The sequence below is a fragment of the Schistocerca gregaria genome, chromosome 2, assembly GCF_023897955.1.
Source record: "Schistocerca gregaria isolate iqSchGreg1 chromosome 2, iqSchGreg1.2, whole genome shotgun sequence".
NCBI classification, from domain to species: Eukaryota; Metazoa; Arthropoda; class Insecta; order Orthoptera; family Acrididae; genus Schistocerca; species Schistocerca gregaria.
The window spans coordinates 758,277,446-758,301,982 of NC_064921.1; the positions used below are offsets into that span (position 1 = coordinate 758,277,446).

Sequence of the window (24,537 nt, forward strand, 5' to 3'; positions counted from 1 at the left end):
GTGGTGGGTATGGGCTTCGTGTCTATCTTGGATACAATAATGTGTTCATTATGTTGTTCATAGTAGCTTATCCATGTTCCTGTTTATTTATTTACTTTTATTAGGCCCCCTCCGCATTACCACTATTTGATTTTGTATCCTTAACTTAGTATTCACATGATCAGAAATCCTGGACTTACTACCACCGAACTTCACAAATTCCCATTGTATCTAACTTTTACCTATCCAGTTCCCTTTTTAAATTTTCTAACCCCCAATTAAGGGATCCACACACTGATCCGTATTACACCAGTTTTGTTTCTCCTGATAATGATGTCCTCCTGAGTAGTCCCCAGGCAGAGATCTGAATGAGGGACTATTTTATCTCTGGAATATTTTACGAACGAGGATGTCATCATCATTTGACTACGCAGTAGAGCTGCATGCCCTCGTGAAAAATTACAACTGTAGTTTCCCTTTCTTTCAGACATTCACAGTACCAGGACAGCGAGGCCATTTTGGCTGATGCTACAAGGCCAGTTCAGTCAGTCATCCAGATTGTTGTCCCTGCAACAACTCAAAAGACTGCTGCCCCTGTTCAGTAGCCACACATTTGTCTGGCCTCTCAACAGATACCCCTCCATTGAGGTTGCATGTACGGTATGGCTATCTATATCACTGAGACATGCAAGCCTCCCTACCAACGCCAAGGTCCATGACTCATCGGGAGGTTCTCCGATGTAATGAGACTTAAAGGGAAGGTTGTACTGATTATTAATGTATGCAAAAATTTAATACATTCATGGAAAAAATCATCTATTTGAAAAGTAGCTTGTTGTATAGAACTTCAATTTTGTTGAATGCATTTCCTTACCTCCAGGCATGTTTTGTTGTTTGTCAAAAAAACAATGCAAAACAATATGCAGTTCTGTCAATCCTGAGGCACGTTTTAGGACCTGTGTAGCCTACAAGATGCACTGAAATTACTTAGCTCTTAATTTTTATTAGACCAAATGCTGTGTCTTTGGAAATCCAATTAGAAACAATTGGTTTACAAAATTGCACTGTGCTCAAACACAGGTATCATGGCTACATGAATTTGTTACAATGGTACGACGACATTCACAAAGAAGAATTTCCCCAACATCATTTTCGATAAAGTATATAACTGCAGAAAGGTGTGATTTGAAGTATTTTGTGAATTGTAACTTGCAAGTAAAAAGAAATATCATGTTTCACAAATACAATAAAATGCTAGTATTTTTACTTAGGTTGAATTTTTCTGTTAAACATGTCACTTTATAAATGTATTAATTTATTCAGTGTTAGTTAACTCCAAAGCCAGTATTGTTCTGTGCAAAGTGTTGACTGCCCATACATGTGCAGTCTGCCCAATCATCTGCTGGCAATCAGCCCAGATCTAAAATCCCATAGGCTACTGTCTGGCTGCCTGCTCAGAAGCTGTTTTTTCACCTCTGCCTGTAGGTGCCCTTCTCCCTACACACACGGAATGTAAGCTGGAAGTTTGATTTAAAGGATTGCTTCAATTGAGAGAGGACTCGCAGCAGACTGAATATAAATGTTTCTTAGTGAGACTTATAATACACATTTGGATGAATTGGTATGATACCACGTAAGGGAAGTAATGATAAAAAAAAGAAAAACATTGAACAACATATTTTTAAATATCCCATGAAAATTTATTTTCGCTTGAAGGTAAATTTTATTTTACACTGTACAGAGCCTTCGGCATGTGTGTATCATCTTACACAACGTTACCAACATACACTACTCTCTCAATATAAAAATCAAATGTGTTCACATTTTATTGATGACTGTGTATATAGGTAAGACAAAAATAACAAAATGCATATAGCAACATCAGTTCAGTTGATGATGAGAAACATATAGAATAATACTATGGCAATTCTTACATGCCCATAGACAGTCTTAGCTACACTTCGCCTTTGCATACCTTTCAGATACATCCTTCCAGTTGACTACATCAAAAATAGCCTTTACATAATCTGCTCTAACATTCTTGTATTGCAAATAATATGCATGTTCCCAAACATCAATACCAAACAGAGGTATCAGACCTGAGAAGAAATCAGTAAACAGCAATTAGAACCAGGTACAAACAATATTTCAAAAGTGCTTTCTCACTGTAACTGAATGATATTTTCACTATTAATTACTCAACTAGTTCATCGGCTCATTACAATCTCCAGCAGTATACATAAAAATTAATATTTTCACAAGTTAACATATGCTACTTAAAAACACACAGAGTGTGAAACTTCTGAAACTTTGTTAAGGCTATCTCCTAAATAAGTTGAATGCCACTAACTCAGAACAAATTACCACATTCTACTTTAACAACTTATTAGCCAAGACCTACCAGTAGTAGCTTGTAGAGGGTCTTGGTTTGCACATGCAGCCAGCTGCAATCTCTGTGTTTCTTTATTGTAGCCCAGCCAACCCCAACCTGAACCCTGTACTCCAACAGCAGCAGCAGATAACTTTGCCTTCATGTTTTCCAGTGATCCAAAGTCTCTTTTTATTGCTTCTAACAGCTCACCTTTAAGCATGAAAGACAGAATGTTACAGTTATTTATTACTATTACAATAATTATGACACTTATTACATGCTTCAGTACATACCCATACCTGAAAAACCGAAATGGTGGAAAGAAAATGTGACAGGATAAAGACAGCAGTCAGGATGTTATACAACATGCAGCTATCTCACAACACACGGAGAAAAATATATCTACCTACTGGAAACACAGCACTGAGACAAAGTTTAACATACTTTCTCTACAAAAATAAAGCAGCTTTCAAACACAAAAGAACGAGTCAGCTGAATAATTTCTGAAGAATACTCAGCACGAGGATTCAAGCATTGACTCTAAGGAGAATGGCATTTACAAAATAGTTAAATTCACAGAGTCAGATGAGTTGACCATTACTTGCTTTCAGGAGCCAATATCCAACATGGCCGACAGAAACACACAAATAGGTAACAGGCACCCTAGCCTCCACATTGTTTATTCAGCTAGGAAAAAGGAACTGCGATAAAAGCTGTATCTCTCACTCATTCAAATGGTCTTTTATTTTTCAAATGCACCTGAAACTATCAAAAGTACAACAAACACATGCCCTTGGTGTGTGTGTGTTTTTTGAAAGTGAGACCTGCGAGTCAAAGCACATAATGTTTCATACTTAAAAGGAATCTAGTGTGTTATTTACCTGAAAACAGACAACTGTTATCACCCTATTTGTAAGATGCATTTGTATTAATTGATGTTTTGTTGAGTTTGAAGCACTATACTCCCCCCCCCCCTCCCCCCCCCCCCCCCCCCCCCCCCCCATCCCACACTATACTTCATAAATAAAAATCTGAATAAACTGAATGGTGTAATCACCACCATTTTCAGAATGTCATTATCAGCTACTGGTACTGATTATATGATATTTTACAGTCAAGAATTCAAAAAACTTCTGCACCACCCAGTGCACACTTTAAGTCTTTGTTGGGTACCAGGTACCTGTCAGGATTGTTCTTTCTTTTTATGCCCAATACTCCCCACCTAGACTCCACGAACCACCTTCGTGCCTTTCAGGCATGATTCTGTGTGCATGTGGTGAGATGGACTATCCTCGTGTCGTATAGATGTATTGTCTTGTATTGTGTTTGATTTCCTTAGAGTGAATCTGTTCTTGCAACATGTTTGCTGATTCTGCTGTGCACTCGTCTGACGGGTTCTATGTTTCAGCTATTTACATTCCTTCAATGGTTCTCTGTAACACTGCGTAACACTGCGTAAGTCAATTGATCTTTAACTTCCTGACACTGCAGTGTTGACCATTAAGTGAAACAATCATACCCCCTTCTGTCAAATGCTAGCACAAAATGTGTTCAGAAGTCTGTGCCTAATATAGGTTCTGAGATATTAGCAATAACAAAAGACCACATGAAGTGACTGGAGAAACCACAGCGATAGCGCACGCCTTTTGTTCACAGGTGCTGATTAATGAATTATTAACCGCACTCAACCATGGTTGAACATATTATTTGTTCTGAGATGCATGACTGACAGGGAGTCTTCTGATGTCGGAGCCAGTGTCTACAGAGAACCTCATACTGCTATGTTTGTCTGATGCATACACATTTCAACATGGTAGAATATGCATGCAAGGGTGGGTGTTGTCAATGGCATGTAGACACGGCACTGTTGCTGCAGATCCTTTGTCCTTTAGGTACACACATGCTGATGTGCATTTAGTGGCATCTTGGCCACAACACTCACGATACCAGCACACTTCACGCAAGTCTTACCGCAGGTCTCATGTTTCGTATTTCAACATTGCTTGTTGTTGTTATATTTATGGTGCAAAAACAACTAGGGTCATAAATGTCCATGTTAAAACTGCAGAACATGAAGACAAAGAGAGGAGTTAAAAACGACTATACATCAATCCCACCGACAGAAGAGAAGACAGCCAAAAACAGGGACGTTGAGAAAGGTCTATAAAATACGTCATATAGAAACGGAGGTTTACAACTAAAAATTAAATGGCCTTCGTGATACTGCTAAGACGGATAACTAGTAAAATGTGGTCCACATCCTGCGCGTTGTTTGCTAAAACGGCTGATAACTCAGTCAACAAACACAAACGAGAATGTAAGCAATTAAAAAATGGGCGTTTCATGAGGACATGGCGGACTGTCAAAAGTTGAGTGCAATGTGCACAAATTGATGGGGGAGCACCACTTAAAAAGTGGCGACGGCTAAAAAGACAGTGTTCAATATGCAACCTAGTTAAAATGATCTCCTCGCGGCAAGAGGGCCAAGAGGAGGTCGCCCAAGCTGCTGGGAGACTCTTAATAATCTGGAACTTGTTACCATGAATGAAGGACCAGTGGTGATGCCAAAGTGATGCCACCTGTTGACAGACGGCAACACAGAGATCATTGGAGGGAATGTAAGAACTTGTGGGCAGAGATACGAAGACTGCAGCCTTGGCAGCAGTGTTAGCAGTCTTGTTTCCTGTCAGACCAAGCGAGCAGGAATCCAAACAGTGGCTCCATCAAGAGCTAGCAAGTGACAGCATTCTTGGACCCATTGTCCTAAGGGATGGATGGTGTATGGCACACAGAGGCTTTGAAGGGCACTAAGAATCTGAGCAGATGACGCAATTGAAAAGCCTGTGTCATTGGGTGTACTCCATGGCCTAATACAGGGCAAAGATGTCTGTTGGCTGAAAATATTGAGCAGTGTTCCTGAAGCCAACACTGAAAAACATCAGTGCCAATGACGAAGTCACACCCAACACCACAGTCAGTCCGAGGACCATCAGTGTACACAGAGATACTATCGCAAAGTTCTTCACGAAGGTTGTGAAACTGAAGGCGATAGAGCAAGGCTGGAGTAGTGTCCTTCAGATCAAATGAAGGCCATAGTGAACATGGACTGACATGCCAAGGTGGTGAAGAGTTCAAACCCACCAAGTTCACGTAGCAGGAGCAAGAGCCAAAAGCAAACTCCAGGAAGTAACAGAAGGGGGATGCACCCCATACTGGTGATCAAAGGAGTCATCGAAGAAGGATGCAAAAGATGGGCAGCCATGCATGGCAATCAAATGGCATGCCTATCTGATGACGAGAAAGTCGCGATAGTGCATAAGGCACCATTGGCCAAACAGATGCTACGATGGTGGATAATATTAAGAAGGCATAAGACGGACGGTCGGGCAGATTCACAAACGAAACACCCATAATCTTCCTGCTCCCCAGGAAGTACCACTGAGGACACACAGGACACTGAAGGACCGCATACAGCAGTCTGCAAGGTAACATGTGGGAGGATCAAGGAAGTTTCCTATCGAGCATGAACAGCAGGAATTTCTAAGTTTCTACGAACAGAAGAGCAACAGAACCAAGATGTAAAGACGTTGGAAGAAACCTATTGCGCCACAAGAAATCCATACAGTTTTGTTAGTCGAAAAACAAGTCATTCTCAACGCAATGAGTAAAGACAATCAAGACACCACTGAAGACACCACTCACTGAGACAAGCCCGTGGAAAACTACAATAGATGGCAAATTTGTCAACAAAAAGGGAGCTGGAGATGCCCGGCGGGAGACAGGCCATTATAGGGTTAATGGTGATAAAGAGGACGTCACTCAGGACTGAACACTTACGCACACTGTTTTCCTGGATATAGGTGTCTGATAAGGCAAAACCCACACATACCTTAAAAAAACTATCATTTAAAAATTACTGAAGGAAACGAGGCTTATGGCCCTGGAAGCCTCATGTGTAGAGGGTATGGAGGATGCCAGTCCTTCAGCAGGTGGTGTACGCTTTCTCCAAATCTAAAAACATGGCCACAGTCTGGAATTTCCGCAGAAAACCATTCACGGTTTGGGCAGACAAAGTGATGAGATGCTAAACTGCAGAACAGCGCATTTGAAATCCACACTGTGCAGTGGTTAGTAAATATCTATACTCAAGCCACCATGCCAGCTGGTCAAGAATCATACATTCCATCTTCTTGCAAATACAGCTGATGAAAGAAATGGGGTGGTAGCTGGAAGGAAAGTGTCTGTCCTTACCAGGCTTACATATAGGTATGACAGTGGCTTCACATCAACATCTGGGAAACATGCCCTCTGCCCAGATGCCGTTGTACGTATAAAGCAGACAGTGCTTGTCCACAAGAGAAAGGTGCTGCAACATCTGAATGTGAACATCATCTGGCCCTGGGGCAGAGAATCGGGATAAATTGAGAACCTGATTGAGCTCCTTTAGAGTAAAGGCAGCACTTGTGATACTGAGAAAGGAAGGCTATCACCAGAACTTCCTCCACTTGTTTCCAATAGAGGAAGGCAGGGTACTAGTGGCAGGAGCTCGAAGTCTCCGCAAAATGGCGGCCCAAGGTGTTTGAGATATCAGTAGGGTCCACAATGATGTCTGCTACTGTCAAGCCACACATTGGGAAACAGATCTTGGTCCCAGAGAGCTGTCGGAGGTTGGCCCACATGACAGAAGAGGGAGTGGAACTGTTAAATGAATTAGCAATTGAAATCCAGCTAGCTTTTTCATTATAGCAAAGAATGCGAGGACACTGCACGCAAATGTTTGCAATGAATGCAGTTTGCCATCATAGGATGACAGTTAAAAATGTCGAGAGTATGTGTTCACGCACGAATTGTGTCACAGCACATCTCAGTCCTCCAAGGGACCGGAACACGGTGTGGTAACAAGGAAGTGCAAAGAATGGAATATTTTGCAGTGGAAAGGATAATGTTTGTAATATATTCTATCTGGTCATCAAAACTGAGGAAATGATGTTCATCGAAGGTCCCCAGGGAGGACTAAGCCTCCATTGGCCTTAGTAAGCTGCCACATGGGTGTGCACGTAGGTGGGATAGGGGTTAGTAAATGGACAGCACACGGGAAATGGTTGCTCGAGTACCTGTCAGATAACAGACCACTTGAGACGATGGGCAAGCTGGGCAGTGCGAAGGATAGTCCAATACGACCAAACGGGAATTGGTGTACGTGGAGTCTGAAAGGAACGTGGGTGCTCCTGTGTAAGGCAGAGGAGGTTAAGTTGATTGAGAAGGTTGGTCAAGAGGAAACCTCTCTGACAGTTTCTGAGGAAACCTAGTGACATCAAATGATGGAGGGATGTAAATGGTACAATGGGAAAAGGTGAAGTGAGGAAGGAAATGGCATACTGCAACAGCTTGAAGGCAGATAAATCAGGGAGATGGGTTGACTATGAACATCATCCGATTTGAGCAGCATGACTCCCCCATGAGATGGATCGCCATCCTCGGGGAGAAGGTAAAACGGACTGGGAAGAAATGCGAGAGCTCAAAGCAGTCCTGAGGACACAATTTTGTTTCCTGAAGGCAAGAGGTAGATGCTGCCGAGTACCAGCCTTCGAAGACTCGCTGCTACAGGACACAGAGGCAGGAGGATCTTGCTCTGTGAGGTCTACACAAGTGTCCAGCATTCTTCAGTTGGCCTGTGGAGCACAGGCAGAAAAATGGTTGGTGGTGCGCACTGGTGACACGGAGGTCGGCCAGGTGAGGATATCTAGTGGCGACACCGTTGAAGATTATCTTCGAGTCACCGAAGGAGAAGACCATCAGCCTTTGTTTGACTTCTTAGAGCCTTTCCGGCTGGCAGAGGAAGACTCAGATGTCGGTTGGCTGGAGGAATGTACGAAGTATTCACGCGAGTATTCCTTCTGTCCTTTCTGCCCTGCCAGTTGTGTAGCTGGTGACTTTGCTCCATGAGGCAAAAAATTGGTGGCTAGATGCACAGCTGGATGAGGAGACAGGGATGCTGCCATGGTGCAGGGAGGTTTCTCAACTGCAATGCTAAATTTGAGGTGACATGTCTGCGTGGCCATGTCCTCCGTGGAGTGAGATGTAGTAAGGACAGTACTGTAGGTGCCACATGGTAGAATTGGGTTTCAAACTAGCCAACAACTTGTGAGCGACCAGGTAAGGCACTTTTTCCTTCACTCGGGATCTCCCGGACAGCCAGCTGATCAAGATACATGGGACAATCGTGGGAGGAGGCAGCACAGTCGCCATTGCAGTTGGTGCAGTGGGTGAAAGGAGATCGAACAATCGCCTACATGGGCATCCCTCATCCCACCAAATGTTACACATTTGGCTGGTTGTTGAAAAGAATCTAGAGTGCAGTTGTAAGGATGACACTGGTAGCAGCACATAGGGTTCAGAATATACTGTCTGACTGCGATAACTTCATAACCAAGTGTGTGTGTATGAGAGAGAGAGAGAGAGAGAGAGAGAGAGAGAGAGAGAGAGAGAGAGAGAGAGAGAGAGAGAGAGGGGGGGGGGGGGCACTAAGGAGGCATCTACTTTTTTCATCACCCGATGTACTGCAATGACACCCTGATCAGAGAAGTATGTTTGGATTTCTTCCATGGTCAGAGCATCAAACAGTCTAGTGTAACATCATGGGAAGAACTGAGCATTCAATGGGCCTTGACACAAACAGGACAGCCATGGAGGTGTGAAGCTGCAAGCAGTTGTGCTTGAGAATCAGAAGTGGTCTCCAAAGGCAAAGTGCCATTGCGTAAATAAGAGCAGGATTTTACAGGGCCAGCAATTGAATAATAAACAGTTTTACCACAGTAAAAGGCTGACTGTCTTAAGTACATGAATCCACAATGACCCGTGGTGCAGGTCAGAGGGTCTTTGAATCGATAGCCCTATTTTGTTTACATTTTGTAGTCACTGACTGTGAAGATGATTGGCTCATTGTGAAAAAATTCCCCACAATTCCCAGTGTGTCCGATGGCATACTCCTTCCAACTGGGGGGCCCCTTCAGAAGGGGTTGCACCCACCTTAGGTGATTGTTCAGACCTCAGGTCACACTGCCGAACACCTGACAAAGGGACCAATCAGCAATTTGGGAAGGTAGGAACTCGGGCAGTCACCCCTCTCTAGACCTGGCCTGTGCCAGGGGGAACGTGCGAACTCTACCTGTCGACCCAGGGCTGGGAAGTACGCATTATGCAGTCACCTCTTAAGCGTCAAACACATGGGCCAGCCTTCAGGAGTGCACTGGGAGGAAGAATGAAAAGAGGAACATCAAACGCCGACAGGATACATTTCCAAAAACATCCCAGACATGTTCCCCAGGAAGGGGAAAAAGAACAGCAAATAGACAGACATGCAGCATGGAAGGGAAAAGATGCTGCAAAGGCTGGGGCCTCAAGGTAGCCAAGTACAAACCTGCCAATTAGAAGCAAGCCACCTGGGGGAGGGGGTCAACATTGCTTGTTGGAACTGATCTCTATTTCTGTAATTTGAGAATTGTCATTGCTGATGCAAGAATAAATGCCTTATCAGTGCCTCCATTGTGGTTCTTAAGACCCTGGTCTTATCTGAAACATTTCATGGGAATAGTAGTGATATTGAACACAGTCCAGTGTTTTAGTTTCAGTTGAGTTTGACTGACTGCAGTTGATTTCATTTGACACATCCGACAATGTAACTAAGTTGACTTGAGTGCAACATGCTCTATTTGCAGCCTGCAGTAATTTCTTCATATACTGCCAATGCACTCTGCTTTGGAGCCAGAAGTAGTTACAGCCGAACATGTAACAAATAACTGTCTGAAACTGCATAGCTGTCTAACAAGTTAAGCAGGTGTCACCAGGAAACCAACTGTGTTCTTTCATCTTGCTTTTCCTGATATAGCACCTGTCTGACTCTGAGCTCAATAGATTTTGTGCGGCAGGATATTAGTTGTTCTTTCAGCTTGCTGTAAGGTCCCTGCCAGTATGCCAGTGGATGCACTACAATGTTAATGTTGTGGTTTGCTGGTTTACGTTGTTTAAGTTGTTTAAGTTGCTTTTCACCAAGGTGAATTGCTTGTGGTCACTGGTCAACTCCTGTTATCAGAATATGTTTTCCCTCGCCACAAACTATGCATGTTATTGAGAAGGTGTGAGTGGTAGCAGCCAGAGTTGCAAGTGCTGCATGGGATAAATGCTGAAACTGATGAATTCACACTGTAACCTTGTCTCTGCTATAGCAGTCACCATTACAGCTGGTCATGAAGTTATATGTATTACCTGAGCCTGCAGATACTAGTCTTGCTTATCATCATCCTGAACTCTGTCAAAGGTATCTGCCGTGTTGCAATACATGTGTCTCATTGAATTCACACTGTCTTTGTTGTCCTACATAGGTTTCATGCTTGTATTTGTCTGAATGACAAGTTCCAAAGCTTTTACTACATTATGTAGCCTACTAATTTCCTCAGCAACAGTGTAGAGGTGCTAGCCATCTTTTCTCAGTATCTCATTCATAACCTAGCTGCTCACTATTTACGCTGTCTGCTGAACAGAATGAAAACTTTTAACTGGGATCATCAGTTATGTGGCTTCATAAATCATCCACATAAATTACAGCACATAGTTCCAGAACATACAGAATTCTTTATTACCGATCGCAAATGTTACAAACTGATAAAAAGAAAAAGGAAACTAAAACTATTAACCACACAGCTAATTATTAAGTGGCAGAGATCACAATGCAAACTTGATACTTCAGTTGTGCAACTTGCGCACCACTGCCAAAGATCCAGATGTGAAACCGAGACCCAAAATTTAATGGCACAGTTGTTGCACCTTGAAAACACAAAGTGGCAGACCACATATGTTTTGTTCATAAACACAAGTTTAGTAGTGCAAATTGATAATGACTAATCAGTTTCTATGTAATAAAACATTATCGCCAGTCTTATAATTGCATTACATATATCAGTATCTAGCTTAGTTAGACAAACCCATTATCAAAAGTGTCTGCACTACCACATGAAAAAACGAGGCATTGCGTGAATCTACCACAACACAATTAGTTCCTCTTTCCTCTACGAAGAAGGAACTCTTATCTCAAAAAGCTAGGAAAGTTAGTTAATATCCATTTTTTTGTGTTTTGAGTTGCACCTCCTGAAGAGAAGTTATGGCAATCCCATAAGTATGTATATTATATTTACTATTTTTAGAAGAAGAAAACAGTATAACAACTGAGAAGACTTCACTGTTTTTGACAATGGCCACAAAAGCTTGAAAACCTAAATATACAATGAAACTTTAGACACTGCAGGTAACTAACAGTTATATTCTGAGACTATCACAAAGGACATTATTTTATGCAAAGCAGATCTCCGTTGAATGCAATAACTAATGCTTGCTCAGAAAAGTGATAATCTTGATTAAAAAATAATGATAATCAGAAAACAATGAATTTTGGTCCTATTGACATTCTTCTAGATAAATATAAATGCCTCAATAGTCATGGTTCTTATCTGTTTATGTGATGCTCTTCAGACAGGTTCTTTGCATTCCCAGTAGAGTCATTCTGACTGCCTCAAAATCTTTGTATTAGCAGTTTACATTTTGGAAACATGCTGTGGCAGCAGTCTGTGCTCTGACCCTATCTCTGTATTTGACTTTTACCTCTTTCAACTATATACTAAAAAATGCTAATAGTCCATCTCATCTCATATCAGTGCAACAGATCTTTCCATGCATATACATGGAATTTCAGCTTTTAAACAATTGGATATACATCTTAGACATATTTCTTGTAGCTTCAGCTCACAATGAATGATATGAACTTAATTGTGAGGATGACAATTGCAACATTTTCTGTTGGATTCAGATCAAGTTATTTGATGTGCCGAACATTGTGCAATGGGATGCCCGAGTGTTGGTCAAACTGAGAATGTAACAGCAGAAGCCTGTGAACAAGGCTGTTGTCCTCTTGGAAGATGGGAATGTTGACAGCATACTCATCATGAAGATGTAGAAGAAAGGCCAGTACTTGGTCACCAAAATGTTGAGAAACATCCTGGTTCACATTCAAAGTAACCTGAATGTGTGGGTCAATAAGTCTGAACTACACCCTCCACTCTTTGCAGGTCAAACAAATCTTTGGGCTGTTGGTGTTCCTGATATCTTGCACGACTTCGAAAGAGACAAAAACGTAACTCATATGCCACACTACACGCCTCAATTCAGTTGCTGCTGAATTTGTGTGTTGTTTAGCCAACTGAAGATGTGCCATCATGAGGAAGAGCCTGTTATAAGGTATCAACCTCTAAATGTCCATTTCCTGTCATGTTTGAAACCATTGCTATTGACAAGTTGTGACAACTGTCTCTGCTCTCTGTCAGTTAAGAGCCTTTTACAAACAGTATTCTTATGCCTTGTTAGATGGCTGTAAGTGCTACTCCATTCCTAACACATTAGTTTGCACTGTCAGCACTTGCCCGTCATGTACGATGGGAACAAAAGAAGATGTGTCAGCTGTTTGTGTTATGCACCCAATGAGAGAACAGCAAGTAGCAGACACGCTTTGAAGTAATACATTTGGAAGAAAGAGTGAAATATTGCTGGAAACAAGAATTATAAATTTGATTGCTCCATGTTTGCGTCACAGATATTTAAACTGTGATAGTATCAGCAAACCAAAGACAGCTTTGCAACTCACAACACATTCAAAAAAGCAATGAAGCATTTCTCTGATCTGTGTTGCTATGCAATTGACATGAGTACACTGAGTAAGTGGATCAATGTTTTTTAATCAAATGATGGGGGAAAGTAGGTGGATCAATGTTTATTAATGTATCGAACATGTCATTATTATTAACAACATTGATCCATGTACCTTCTCCCATGACTGAATTAAAAAACACTGATACATTTACTCTCAAGGTGGTAGCTTCTGCTAAAATAATTCAGGAAAATTGCATCTTCACCTCCAGTTTAAATATAATACTACTTAAAACAAGCTAACAGCATACCAATTCATTCTAAAACTACATTGCATTAATATGCAATTCTTCTGCACACAGCCTCAATCTTCAGTAAAGCAGTCCTTAATGCTCAATTGCTTTATCTTATGACAATGAATATTTCAATCTAAACTCCACAGCCATTCAGTATAATCATTCCAACACACTTCAGCTGTCTCCATACAGTCACTCATCTATGGTATCACTATTTCATTCATCGGCACTTGTAAACCACAACAGGCGGGGTACCACTTTGAGACAGTGTGCACAGTATACAAGTGTTCTCAATGAAAAACATCTTCAGTTCTTTCATTTTGAAATTTAATAAGAGAAACAGCTGTATTTATCAATAAATGTAGCTCCTGCATGTCACTTCAAGCTGAGCATAACCAACATACAAGTAGTGATTCTTCTGGCAGATGCAATGGAGACACCAAAGTACCCATCACTTCTAATCTAATACCTAATCTAGTAAGTTCCTCTGGCACATCTTAAACCTTAAAAAACAAACAGGTAACTGCAAAGAATCTCTTCAGGATAGCTTCTGGCTTCTGTAAAAGATCCACTTACTATCAGCACAGAGTCTTCTCACACCATAAAATGCTTGTACAACTGAATGAAGGTAAGTAAGATCACTTATCTTTAAATAATCTTAAGAAATTAAAAGTATTTATTACAATAGGCCACAAGCATATCCTCTCATCATATATATTTTCTGAAACTCTACAATGGCAAAAACAACAAAACGGAAATTGGTTAAGTTTAGGTATAACAGCCCTTGCTCAGTCAAACAAGAATTGGAAAGAAATTGACCACGACCTTTCAAAAGAAATTATTCCAGCATATGCTGAAGCGCTTTAAGAAAACTACAGAAACCAATGGCTGAATGGACAGATGCAGATTTGAACCCAATTACACCATAGTACAGTGACTTACCACACAGCACGGGCAGAAAAATTTATTCTATACTGTCCACTTATCATGAAATACTGAAGTGTGATTTAGTTGCATCATACACTGCATATGTTAGTCACAAGGCAGAAATGCTATCACACACAAGATGCAGGTACTCATAGCAGGGGTAATACTATTATAAAGTGTGTAATGAACTCACCTTCTGCACTGCCACCACATGGAGACAGATTTTGCCAAAATATTGTGTGATTGATGTGGCCACCACCATTAAATTTCAGTGCTGGGGCTAAGCTTATTATTGTACTAATATCATCTGAAACGAACAAACTAAGTTTGATTCTACATTTATTTATTTTGGAATATTACTTCACTTCTGCAGTAAGTCAACAAACTTTTTGCCTTCGCTTCCTGAAGTTTCTCTTCTGCAACATTTAAATTATTTACATATGTTGCATGGTGTTTGGAATGATGAAGTTTCATGATTTCTGCACTGATGACTGGCTCCAATGCATTGTAATCATATGGCAAATCTGGTAAAGTATGCTTCTCACGTTTCTCAGCAGACATCACATTTGCATTGCATCTGAAAAATAAGAGTCCAGTTACATTTCTGTTACACCAGAAATACAAATGTCTACATCAAGTTTGTTTTAGACTTTTGTCACATGTAATAATAGGAACTATTTTCCAACTGTGATTACAATGACCTAACATCCTGAAATCTCACCTCAACCCTTCATTTGTTTCCCAGTTATTGCTTACTCTAACAAACTCAACATATTTAAGCCAAGAAATGTTAATTACAAAAATTAAGCAAAACTCAAACACATTAATTAAATTTATAAATAAAAATTCCTGTTATTAGGTAACAATGTAAATTTAAGTCCTGGTTAGAGTGACAAATACCGAAACATTCTCTATTGGGTATTGGCTTTGACCCACAGCAAAATGACAGACACAAGCAGCTCCTCCAAAACCAAAATGGCAACCAATAAATCAATGGACAGATGGCATATATAGGCACAAGAGAAGTAAAAGAAAAACTTCAACTAATTGATGAGAGATGGAAATACAAAAATGTTTATGGAAAGAAAGGAGAGCAAGAGAAATATTCGATACTAGTCAGTGGCTTTGACCTGTGACATAATGTTAATAGGTGCTGTGACATTAGCTTTTAGTGTGTGTTTTCACAGTTCGGTTGTTAGCTGTCAGAGCCAAAAAATGTGAAAGCAGAAAACCTGGTGTGGTGACAGACTGGTCTGTAAGCTTAGCACCTTGGGGGAGAAAGGTGGAGAGATGGGGAGGGAATCGGTAATTATATCATGTTGCAGCTGCCATATATTTCACAATATTTGTTGCACATTTCTAATGTCACTGGTCGAAGGCAACTACTAGTATTGCATATTCATCTTCATTCAGGACAGAAATAAAATAATATTTGTCAATTACAAATGAAATAAACAGGAAAAGTAGGGAAGCCAAGGTGAAAATTTTGACAGCAGACAACATGCAAAGAAACCAAAAAAAGAAAGTCGCCAGTGATGTTAAAAGCAAAGGCTTTTATCATCTGTAATGCAAGATAAATTCCACTGTTAAACAGAGGAGTGAGCAACTAAATAAAAAGTGTACACAGGAGGCCTCTGAGTGGAATGCCTTGACTGATGATGTGATAGAAGATTTAATGGGAGTGGATACAGAAGGATCCAATATTATAGTCACAGTTTAACAGAGCTGGGATCAAATAAGGAAGAAAGCATAGAATATTCTTTTGGAATTTCTAGAGTCACTGGGGAAAGTAGCAACCAAATGACTACTGAAGTTGATGTGAAGAATCTGTGAGTTAGGATGTAAAATTATTCCTGCCACCCATAATACAGCGAGGACAGTTAACTGCAAGAACCATAGAGCTACCAGCTTAACAGCTCATGCATCCACATTGCTAGCAAGAATAATGTACAGCAGAGAGGAAAAGAAAATTAGGATGGTCTATTTTGCCTTAGGAAAGATGCAATAACCACCACAGCGGCAGTTCTGTCATCATGCTTTAAAGTGGAAGCAATACTTGAGAGAACTAAAAGAAATTTTCATACGATTTCTCGAACTAGAAAAAGGAATCGACAATGTAAAATAGAGCAAGATGTTCAAATTTCTCAGAAAAAATGGAGTAAGCTATAGGGAAAGACTGGTAATACACAATATGTATAAGAACCAAGAAGGATAACAAGGACGGAATACCAAGAACAAAATGCTCACATTTAAACCAGAGTAAGACTGGATGCAGTCTGTCTCCCCACTATTCGTTCTCTACACTGAAGAAGAAATGGTAAAAAAGGCCAGGATTGATATTAAAATTCAGGTGGAAAGGATATCAACGTCAAGACTTGCTAACGAAATTGCTTAAGTGAAGAAGAATTACAGGATCTGTTGAATGGAATGAATAGTCACCGAGCATCCACTGCGGACTGTGTGTGTTACGAAGATAGATGAAATAATGAGGAATAGCAGAAACTTACTATCGAAATTGGGGACCAAGAAATTTGAAATTTGATACCTTGGAAGCAAAATATCATGACAGGCAAAGCAGGGACAACACAAGAAATGGACTAGCCAGGCGAAGAAGGCATTACTGGACAGAAGACGCCTAGTACAATCAAATAACAGCCTTAATTTGAGGAAGAAATTTCTGAGGATGTGTGTTTGGAATGCAGCTTTATATGGAAATGAATCATGGACTACAGAAAAATAAAGAAGTTTCTGCATTTGGGATGTGGTGGATGCTACAGAAAGATACTGAAAATTAGGTGAACTGATAAATGAGGTTTTCCACAAAATCAACAATGGGAACAACATGAGAAAAACACTGAAGAACATGATGCAGAATGACAGGAGATGTTACAACATCAGTGGCAAGCTTCCATGGTACTAGTGGTAGTTTTACAGGATAAAGATTGTAGGAGAATACATCCAACAAATAATAGAGTACACTGCATCCAAGTCCTACTCTGAGATGAAGAGGATGGCACAGGAGAGGAATTCATAACAGGCCACACCAAATCAGGTAAACTTACAGGTATTAATCTACTCAGAATACAAAACTTTTTCACAAGTGATTTTGTTACCTTGTATGAAGGCTACCAAGTCTATTATATAGGCCCAGCAACTAGCAAAATAGCTTGCAGAAACATTACATGAATATGAAGTAAAGGAAGATTTTCTTTTTTTAAGTACAAATATCCACGAATTGAAATCAAGTTTTTCAAATTACACCTGGAGTATACTCACTCCTCTATACATATTCTGAGATGAGTGATGAACAATCATAATTAGAAGAATTGTAGACAAATTATCTTGGAGATATTACAGGTCAGAAGCCCATATCTACAAGATCATGCCAAGAACTTTTTGTTGGAGTATCAAAATGCAAGATATCAGCCAAGTACAGGTAGGGTGCAACTGCACAGAGGACTCTTGAAGAAAACTGAGAAATACAGATAATGTGACAATATAATGAAAAGAGTAACAGCCACTCACCATATAGCAAACATATTGAGTTGCAGGAAGGTACAACAAAAAAATTGTCAGAAAGTAAGCTTTCGACCAACAAAGTCTTCATCAGAAATAGGCACCACACACATACATTATGTGCTCAAAAGTATCCGGACACCTGAAAATGACTTACAAGCTCGTGGCACCCTCCATTGGTAATGCCGGAATTGAATAAGGTGTTGGCCCACCCTTAGCCTTTATGACAGCTTCCACTCTCGCAGGCACATGTTCAATCAGGTGCTGGAAGGTTCCCTGGGGAACGGCAGCCCATTCTTCACAAAGTGCTGCACTGAGGAGACGTATCGATGTCAGTCGGTGAGGCCTGGCATGAAGTCAGCGTTCCAGAACATCCCAAAGTTGTTCTATAGGATTCAAGTCAGGACTCTGTGCAGGTTAGTCCATTGCAGGGATGTTGTTATCATGTAACCACTCCACCACAGGCCGTGCATCTCAATCAGGTGTCCAATCATGTTGAAAGATGCAATCGCCAACCCTGAATAGCTCTTCAACAGTGGGAAGCTAGAAAGTGCTTAAAACATCAGTGTAGGCCTCTGCTGTGATAGTGCCATGCAAAACAACAAGGGGTGCATGCCCCCTCCATGAAAAACACGCCCACACGATAACACCATTGCCTCCGAATTTTACTATTGGCACTACACACACTGGCAGATGACGTTTACTGGGCGTTCTCCATACTCACACCCTGCCAACGAATCGCCACATTGTGTACCGTGATTTGTCACGCCACACAACATTATTCCACAGTTCAATTGCCCAATGTTTACACTCCTTACACCAAGCGAGGCGTCATTTGGCATTTACCAGCATGATGTGTGGCTTATGAACAGCCACTCGACCATGAAATCCAAGTTTTCTCACCTCCCACCCAACTGTCATATTACTTGCAGTGGATCCTGATGCAGTTTGGAATTCCTGTGAGATTGCCTGGACAGATGTCTGCCTATTATACATTACAACCCTCTTCAACTATCCATGGTCTCTGCCAGGCAACAGATGAGGTCGGCCTATATGCTTTTGTGCTGTATGTGTCCCTTCATGTTCCCACTTCACTATCACATCGGAAATTAAACCTAGGGATGTTTAGGGGCGTATAAATCTCATTTAAACGCATATGACACAAGTGACACCCAATCACCTGACCTCGTTCGAAGTCCACGAGTTCCGCAAAATGCCCCATTCTGCTCTCTCACGATGTCTAATGACTATTGAGGTTGCTGAAGCGAGTACCTGGCTGTAGGTGACAGCACAATGCACCTAATGTGAAAAATGTATGTTTTAGGGGTGTCCAGATACTACTGATCTCACAGTGTATGATCACACAAATGCAACTCACACACACATGACCATAGTCTCTGGCTGCTGAGGTCAGACTGCAGGCAGGAGTACATGATGGGAGGAGCAATCGGGTGGTGGGGTAAGGAGGAGGTTGGGCAAGGAGGGGGAGGGACAGCAGGGTAAGGGTGGGGGGTTAGTAAAGTGCTGCTTGCAGAAGCACCTAGGGACAAAGTGGATAAAGGGTAGGGCAGCTAGGCTAGGGAGGAGGGCAGGGTTGTTAGATGGGTGGCAGAGTGGGTGGGGGGGGGGGGGGGGGGGGGTAGTAACAGAAAAGGAGAGAAGTGAAAGGATAATGGGTGTGTTGGTGGAACAGAGGGCTGTGTTGTATTGGAATGGTAACAGGGAACGGGTAAGATGGGGGAAATGAGGGTTACAGGAACATTGGATATATTGCAGCGAGAATTCCCACTTGCACAGTTCAGAAAAGCTGGTGGGTGGGAAGGATCCAGATGCCTCAGGCTGTGAAGCAGTCACTGAAACAAAGACGTCAAGATGGGCACCGTGCTCAGCAACATGGTGCCCCAGCTGTTTCTTGGCCACAGTTTGTCGGTAGCCATTGATGCGTACAGAAAGTTTGTTGATTGTCATGCCCATGTAGAACACAGCAGAATGGCGGCAGCTTAGCTTGTAGATCACATGACTGGTTTCACAGGTAACCCTGTCTTTGATGGGATAGGTGATGCTTGTAACTGGACTGGAGGAGGTGGTGGTGGTGGGAGGATGTATGGGACAGGTCTTGCCTCTAGGTCTGCTACAGGCATGAGCCATGAGGCAAACAGTTGCGAGCAGGGGTTGTATAGGGATGGACGAGGATATTGTGTAGGTTCAGTGGGCGGTGGAATACCACTGTGGGAGGGGTGGGAAGGATCGTGGTTCGAATACTCCTCATTTCAGGGCACAATGAGAGATAGTCAAACCCTGGTGAAGAATGCTATTCAGCTGTTCCAGTCCTGAGTGGTACTGAGTCATGAGGGGGATGCTCCTCTGTGGCCCGATGGTGGGACTTTGAGAGTTTGTCGGTGACTGGAGAGAAGGCGTAGGATTTGTTTTTGATCAATGTTGGATGGGGAGGGGGGGGGGGGGGGGGGGGTGGTAATTACAGTTTGTGAAAGCCTCAGTGAGACACGTAGTATATCTCGAGGGGACCATTCATCACTACAATTGCAACAGCCACTGGTAGCCAGGCTATATGGACGGGACTTCTTCGTATATAATGGGTGGCAGCTATCAAAGTGGATGTATTGATGGTAGTTAGTAGGTTTGATATTGATGGAGATACTTATGTGGCCATCTCTGAGGTTGAGTGGGGCCAGGTGTAGCAAATGGGGAAGAATGTGTTAAGGTTCTGAAGGAATGTAGATAGGTTGTCATCAACCTCAATTCAAATCACGAGGATGTCATCAATGAATCTGCAACAGGTGAGAGGTTTGGGATTCTGAGCATCTAAGAAGGATTCCTCTAGATGGTCCATGAATATGTTGGTATAGGATGCTGCCATGCAGCTGTAACCCATATTTGTTTGTAGGTGATGCCTTCAAAGGAAAAGTAAGTGTGGGTGAAGATACAGTGTCATGGCGACTATGAAGGTGGCTGAAGGTTTGGAATATTGTGAAAACTGGGAAATGTAGTGTTGTACAGTGGTAAGGCCATGGTATTAGAGATATTAATGTAAATGGAGGTGGCATCAATAGTGATAAGCAGGGCACCATATGGTAAAGAAAAAGGAACTGAGGAGTGTCTGCAGAGGAAATACACTACTGGAAATAGAAAAAAGAACACATTGACACCGGTGTGTCAGACCCACCATACTTGCTCCGGACACTGCGAGAGGGCTGTACAAGCAATGATCACACGCACGGCACAGCGGACACACCAGGAACCGCGGTGTTGGCCGTCGAATGGCGCTAGCTGCGCAGCATTTGTGCACAACCGCCGTCAGTGTCAGCCAGTTTGCCGTGGCATACGGAGCTCAATCGCAGTCTTTAACACTGGTAGCATGCCGCGACAGCGTGGACGTGAACCGTATGTGCAGTTGACGGACTTTGAGCGAGGGCGTATAGTGGGCATGGGGGAGGCCGGGTGGACGTACCGCCGAATTGCTCAACACGTGGGGTGTGAGGTCTCCACAGTACATCGATGTTGTCGCCAGTGGTCGGCGGAAGGTGCACGTGCCCGTCGACCTGGGACCGGACCGCAGCGACGCACGGATGCACGCCAAGACCGTAGGATCCTACGCAGTGCTGTAGGGGACTGCACCGCCACTTCCCAGCAAATTAGGGACACTGTTGCTCCTGGGGTATCGGCGAGGACCATTCGCAACCGTCTCCATGAAGCTGGGCTACGGTCCCACACACCGTTAGGTCGTCTTCCGCTCACGCCCCAACATAGTGCAGCCAGCCTCCAGTGGTGTCGCGACAGGTGTGAATGGAGGGACGAATGGAGACGTGTCGTCTTCAGCGATGAGAGTCGCTTCTGCCTTGGTGCCAATGATGGTCGTATGCGTGTTTGGCGCCATGCAGGTGAGCGCCACAATCAGGACTGCATACGACCGAGGCACACAGGGCCAACACCTGGCATCATGGTGTGGGGAGCGATCTCCTACACTGGCCGTACACCTCTGGTGATCGTCGAGGGGACACTGAATAGTGCACGGTACATCCAAACCGTCATCGAACCCATCGTTCTACCATTCCTAGACCGGCAAGGGAACTTGCTGTTCCAACAGGACAATGCACGTCCGCATGTATCCTGTGCCACCCAACGTGCTCTAGAAGGTGTAAGTCAACTACCCTGGCCAGCAAGATCTCCGGATCTGTCCCCCATTGAGCATGTTTGGGATTGGATGAAGCGTCGTCTCACGCGGTCTGCACGTCCAGCACGAACGCTGGTCCAACTGAGGCGCCAGGTGGAAATGGCATGGCAAGCCGTTCCACAGGACTAAATCCAGCATCTCTATGATCGTCTCCATGGGAGAACAGCAGCCTGCATTGCTGCTAAAGGTGGATATACACTGTACTAGTGCCGACACTGTGCATGCTCTGTTGCCTGTGTCTATGTGCCTGTGGTTCTGTCAGTGTGATCATGTGATGTATCTGAACCCAGGAATGTGTCAATAAAGTTTCCACTTCCTGGGACAATGAATTCACGGTGTTCTTATTTCAATTTCCAGGAGTGTAGTTGGTATCTTTTATATAGGAGGGTGGGTTGTGGGAACTAGGCTGAAGGTGTTGGGCTATGAAATCAGATATTGTGGCACAGTAACCAGTCGTGAGGGGATGTCCCGAGTGGTTGGGTTTATGGAATTTAGGAAGCAAGCAGAAGGTAAGAGTTGTGTTTGAGTGTGCAAGTGAGTGTGTGTGTGTGTGTGTGTGTGTGTGTGTGTGTGTGTATGCATCACACACAATTGATGGAAGGAATGGCAGCTAAAAACAGATACTACGAGAAAGGTCCATAAAATACGCCACAAAGAAACAAGTTTCCTGAACTAAAGATTAAATGTCCTTCGCCATATTGCTATGATGGATGAAAGGCAAAACGCAGTCGGCAGCCCGAACATCGCTCATTAATACAGTCGATAACTCGGACAGCAAACATAAATGAGAATATAAGTGGTTAAAAAACTGGCATTGCATCAGGAAATGGCAAACTGCCAAAGGTTGAGGGAATGAGCATGTAGTCGTGGTGGAGCACCACTTAACAAATGGCGATGCCTAAGAAGTCTGAGCCCAATATGCAACCTAGCTAAAATTATCTTCTCACAGAGAGAGAGCCGAGAGGAAGCTGCTGGGAGAGGCTTAATTCCCCAGAGCTTGTTGCTATGAAGGGAGGACCAGTGGTGATGCTAAAGTGACACCACCTGCTGACAGATGGCAACCTGAAGGTCATCAGAGGGAATGGAAGAACTAGTGGGCCGAGGTACGAGGACTGCAGTCTTGGCAGCAGTGTCAGCGGCCTTATTTCCCATCAGACCAACATAACCAGGAACCCACATATACATCACAGTGGCTCCATCAAGACTGAGCAAGTGACAGCTTTCCTGGACTCATTGCACTAAAGGGTGGATGGTGTACAGCACACAGAGGCTCTTAAGGGCACAAAGAGAGTCAGAGCGGATGACACAATTGAAAAGCCTGTGTCACTGGATGTAGTGCGTGGCGTGATACAAGGCAAAGAGCTCTGCTGTAAATACTCTGCAACATTCCAGAAGCCAATACTGAAAATAATCTGCATATATGAAAAACACATACCCGACACCATGGTCATTCCAAGAACTATAAAAGTACACAAAGGTACTATCGTTGAGGTTCCATGTGAAGGTCGTGGAACTTATGGTGATTGAGAGAGGTTAGGAGTACAGCTAAGGAGGCCAAAGTGAGCTTGGACCACCTTAAGAAGGCAAGGTGGTGAAGGGTTCACACCCATCAAGAGGCAGGTAGTGTGAAGTTAAACTGCCGAAGCTAGAGCCAAAAGTGAACTCCTGGAGGTAACAGACAAGAGGGACATGCACCATACTGGCGACCAAAGGATTCATCAGAAGATGCATAGGATGGGTGGCCGTCACGACGGGATGACAATAGTAGTTCGGCACCTTCTGAATACGGACTCTCAATCAAACTAATGTAAAGGCACCAGTGGCCAAACGAATCCCATGATGGTGGAAAGTACTCAGACAGCATAAGAGGGACAGACATGCAAAGGCATAAACGAAACACCTGTAATCTAGTTTCGAATGGACTAGATTTTGGTTTAGTTTTGCTTTAGGGCACAAAGACTTTGAAGGGTGCTGAGTGAGTCTGAGCAGAGTATACAATTGAAAAGGCTATGTTACTGGCTGTACTCCAAGGCTTGATACAGAGTGAAGGGCTCAACTGTAAATACGGAGCAGTGGGCCAGAAGATGATATAGAAAAACACGCATGCCAATGATGAAGGCACACCCGACGTCATGTCAGTCCGGGCGCCATCAGTGTATACGTAGGTACCATTGTGAAGTTCCATGTGAAGGCCGTCAAACTGAAGGCGATAGACTGAGGCTGGATTAGTGTCCTTCAGAAGCGAATGAAGGCCAAGGTTAACATGGGCAGCTTCACAAAGCCAAGGTGGTGAAGGGTTCACACCAACTGGGAAAGTTGCACGTAGTGTGAAGTTAAGCCACCGTAGCAGGTGCCGAAAGCGGACTCCAGGAAGTAACACAGAAGAGGGATGCACCCAATACTGGCGATCAAAGGAATCATCGAAGAAGAAGAAGAAGAAGAAGAAGAAGAAGAAGAAGAAGAAAGCATAGGATGGGTGGCCATGCATGGCAGTCAAACATCATGCCTACCTGCTGACGAGAAAGTCACGGCATTATGACAGCAGTAGTTCGGCAGCTTCCGCA

The 24,537-nt window shown here is 42.9% G+C and overlaps 1 protein-coding gene across 1 annotated transcript in view; it reads right to left on the minus strand.

Annotated features, from left to right (window-relative positions):
* Positions 1 to 1,655: 1,655 nt before the first annotated feature.
* LOC126334959 (superoxide dismutase [Mn], mitochondrial) overlaps positions 1,656 to 24,537 on the minus strand; it is a 35,487-nt gene continuing 12,605 nt past the window's right edge. The window contains exons 2-5 of the mRNA XM_049997730.1: positions 14,652 to 14,842; positions 14,459 to 14,572; positions 2,381 to 2,560; positions 1,656 to 2,078 (exon numbers count right to left, since the gene is read on the minus strand). Coding sequence (XP_049853687.1) covers positions 1,930 to 2,078; positions 2,381 to 2,560; positions 14,459 to 14,572; positions 14,652 to 14,842 — 634 coding nt within the window. The 3' untranslated portion in view covers positions 1,656 to 1,929. The remainder of the gene's footprint in view (positions 2,079 to 2,380; positions 2,561 to 14,458; positions 14,573 to 14,651; positions 14,843 to 24,537) is intronic.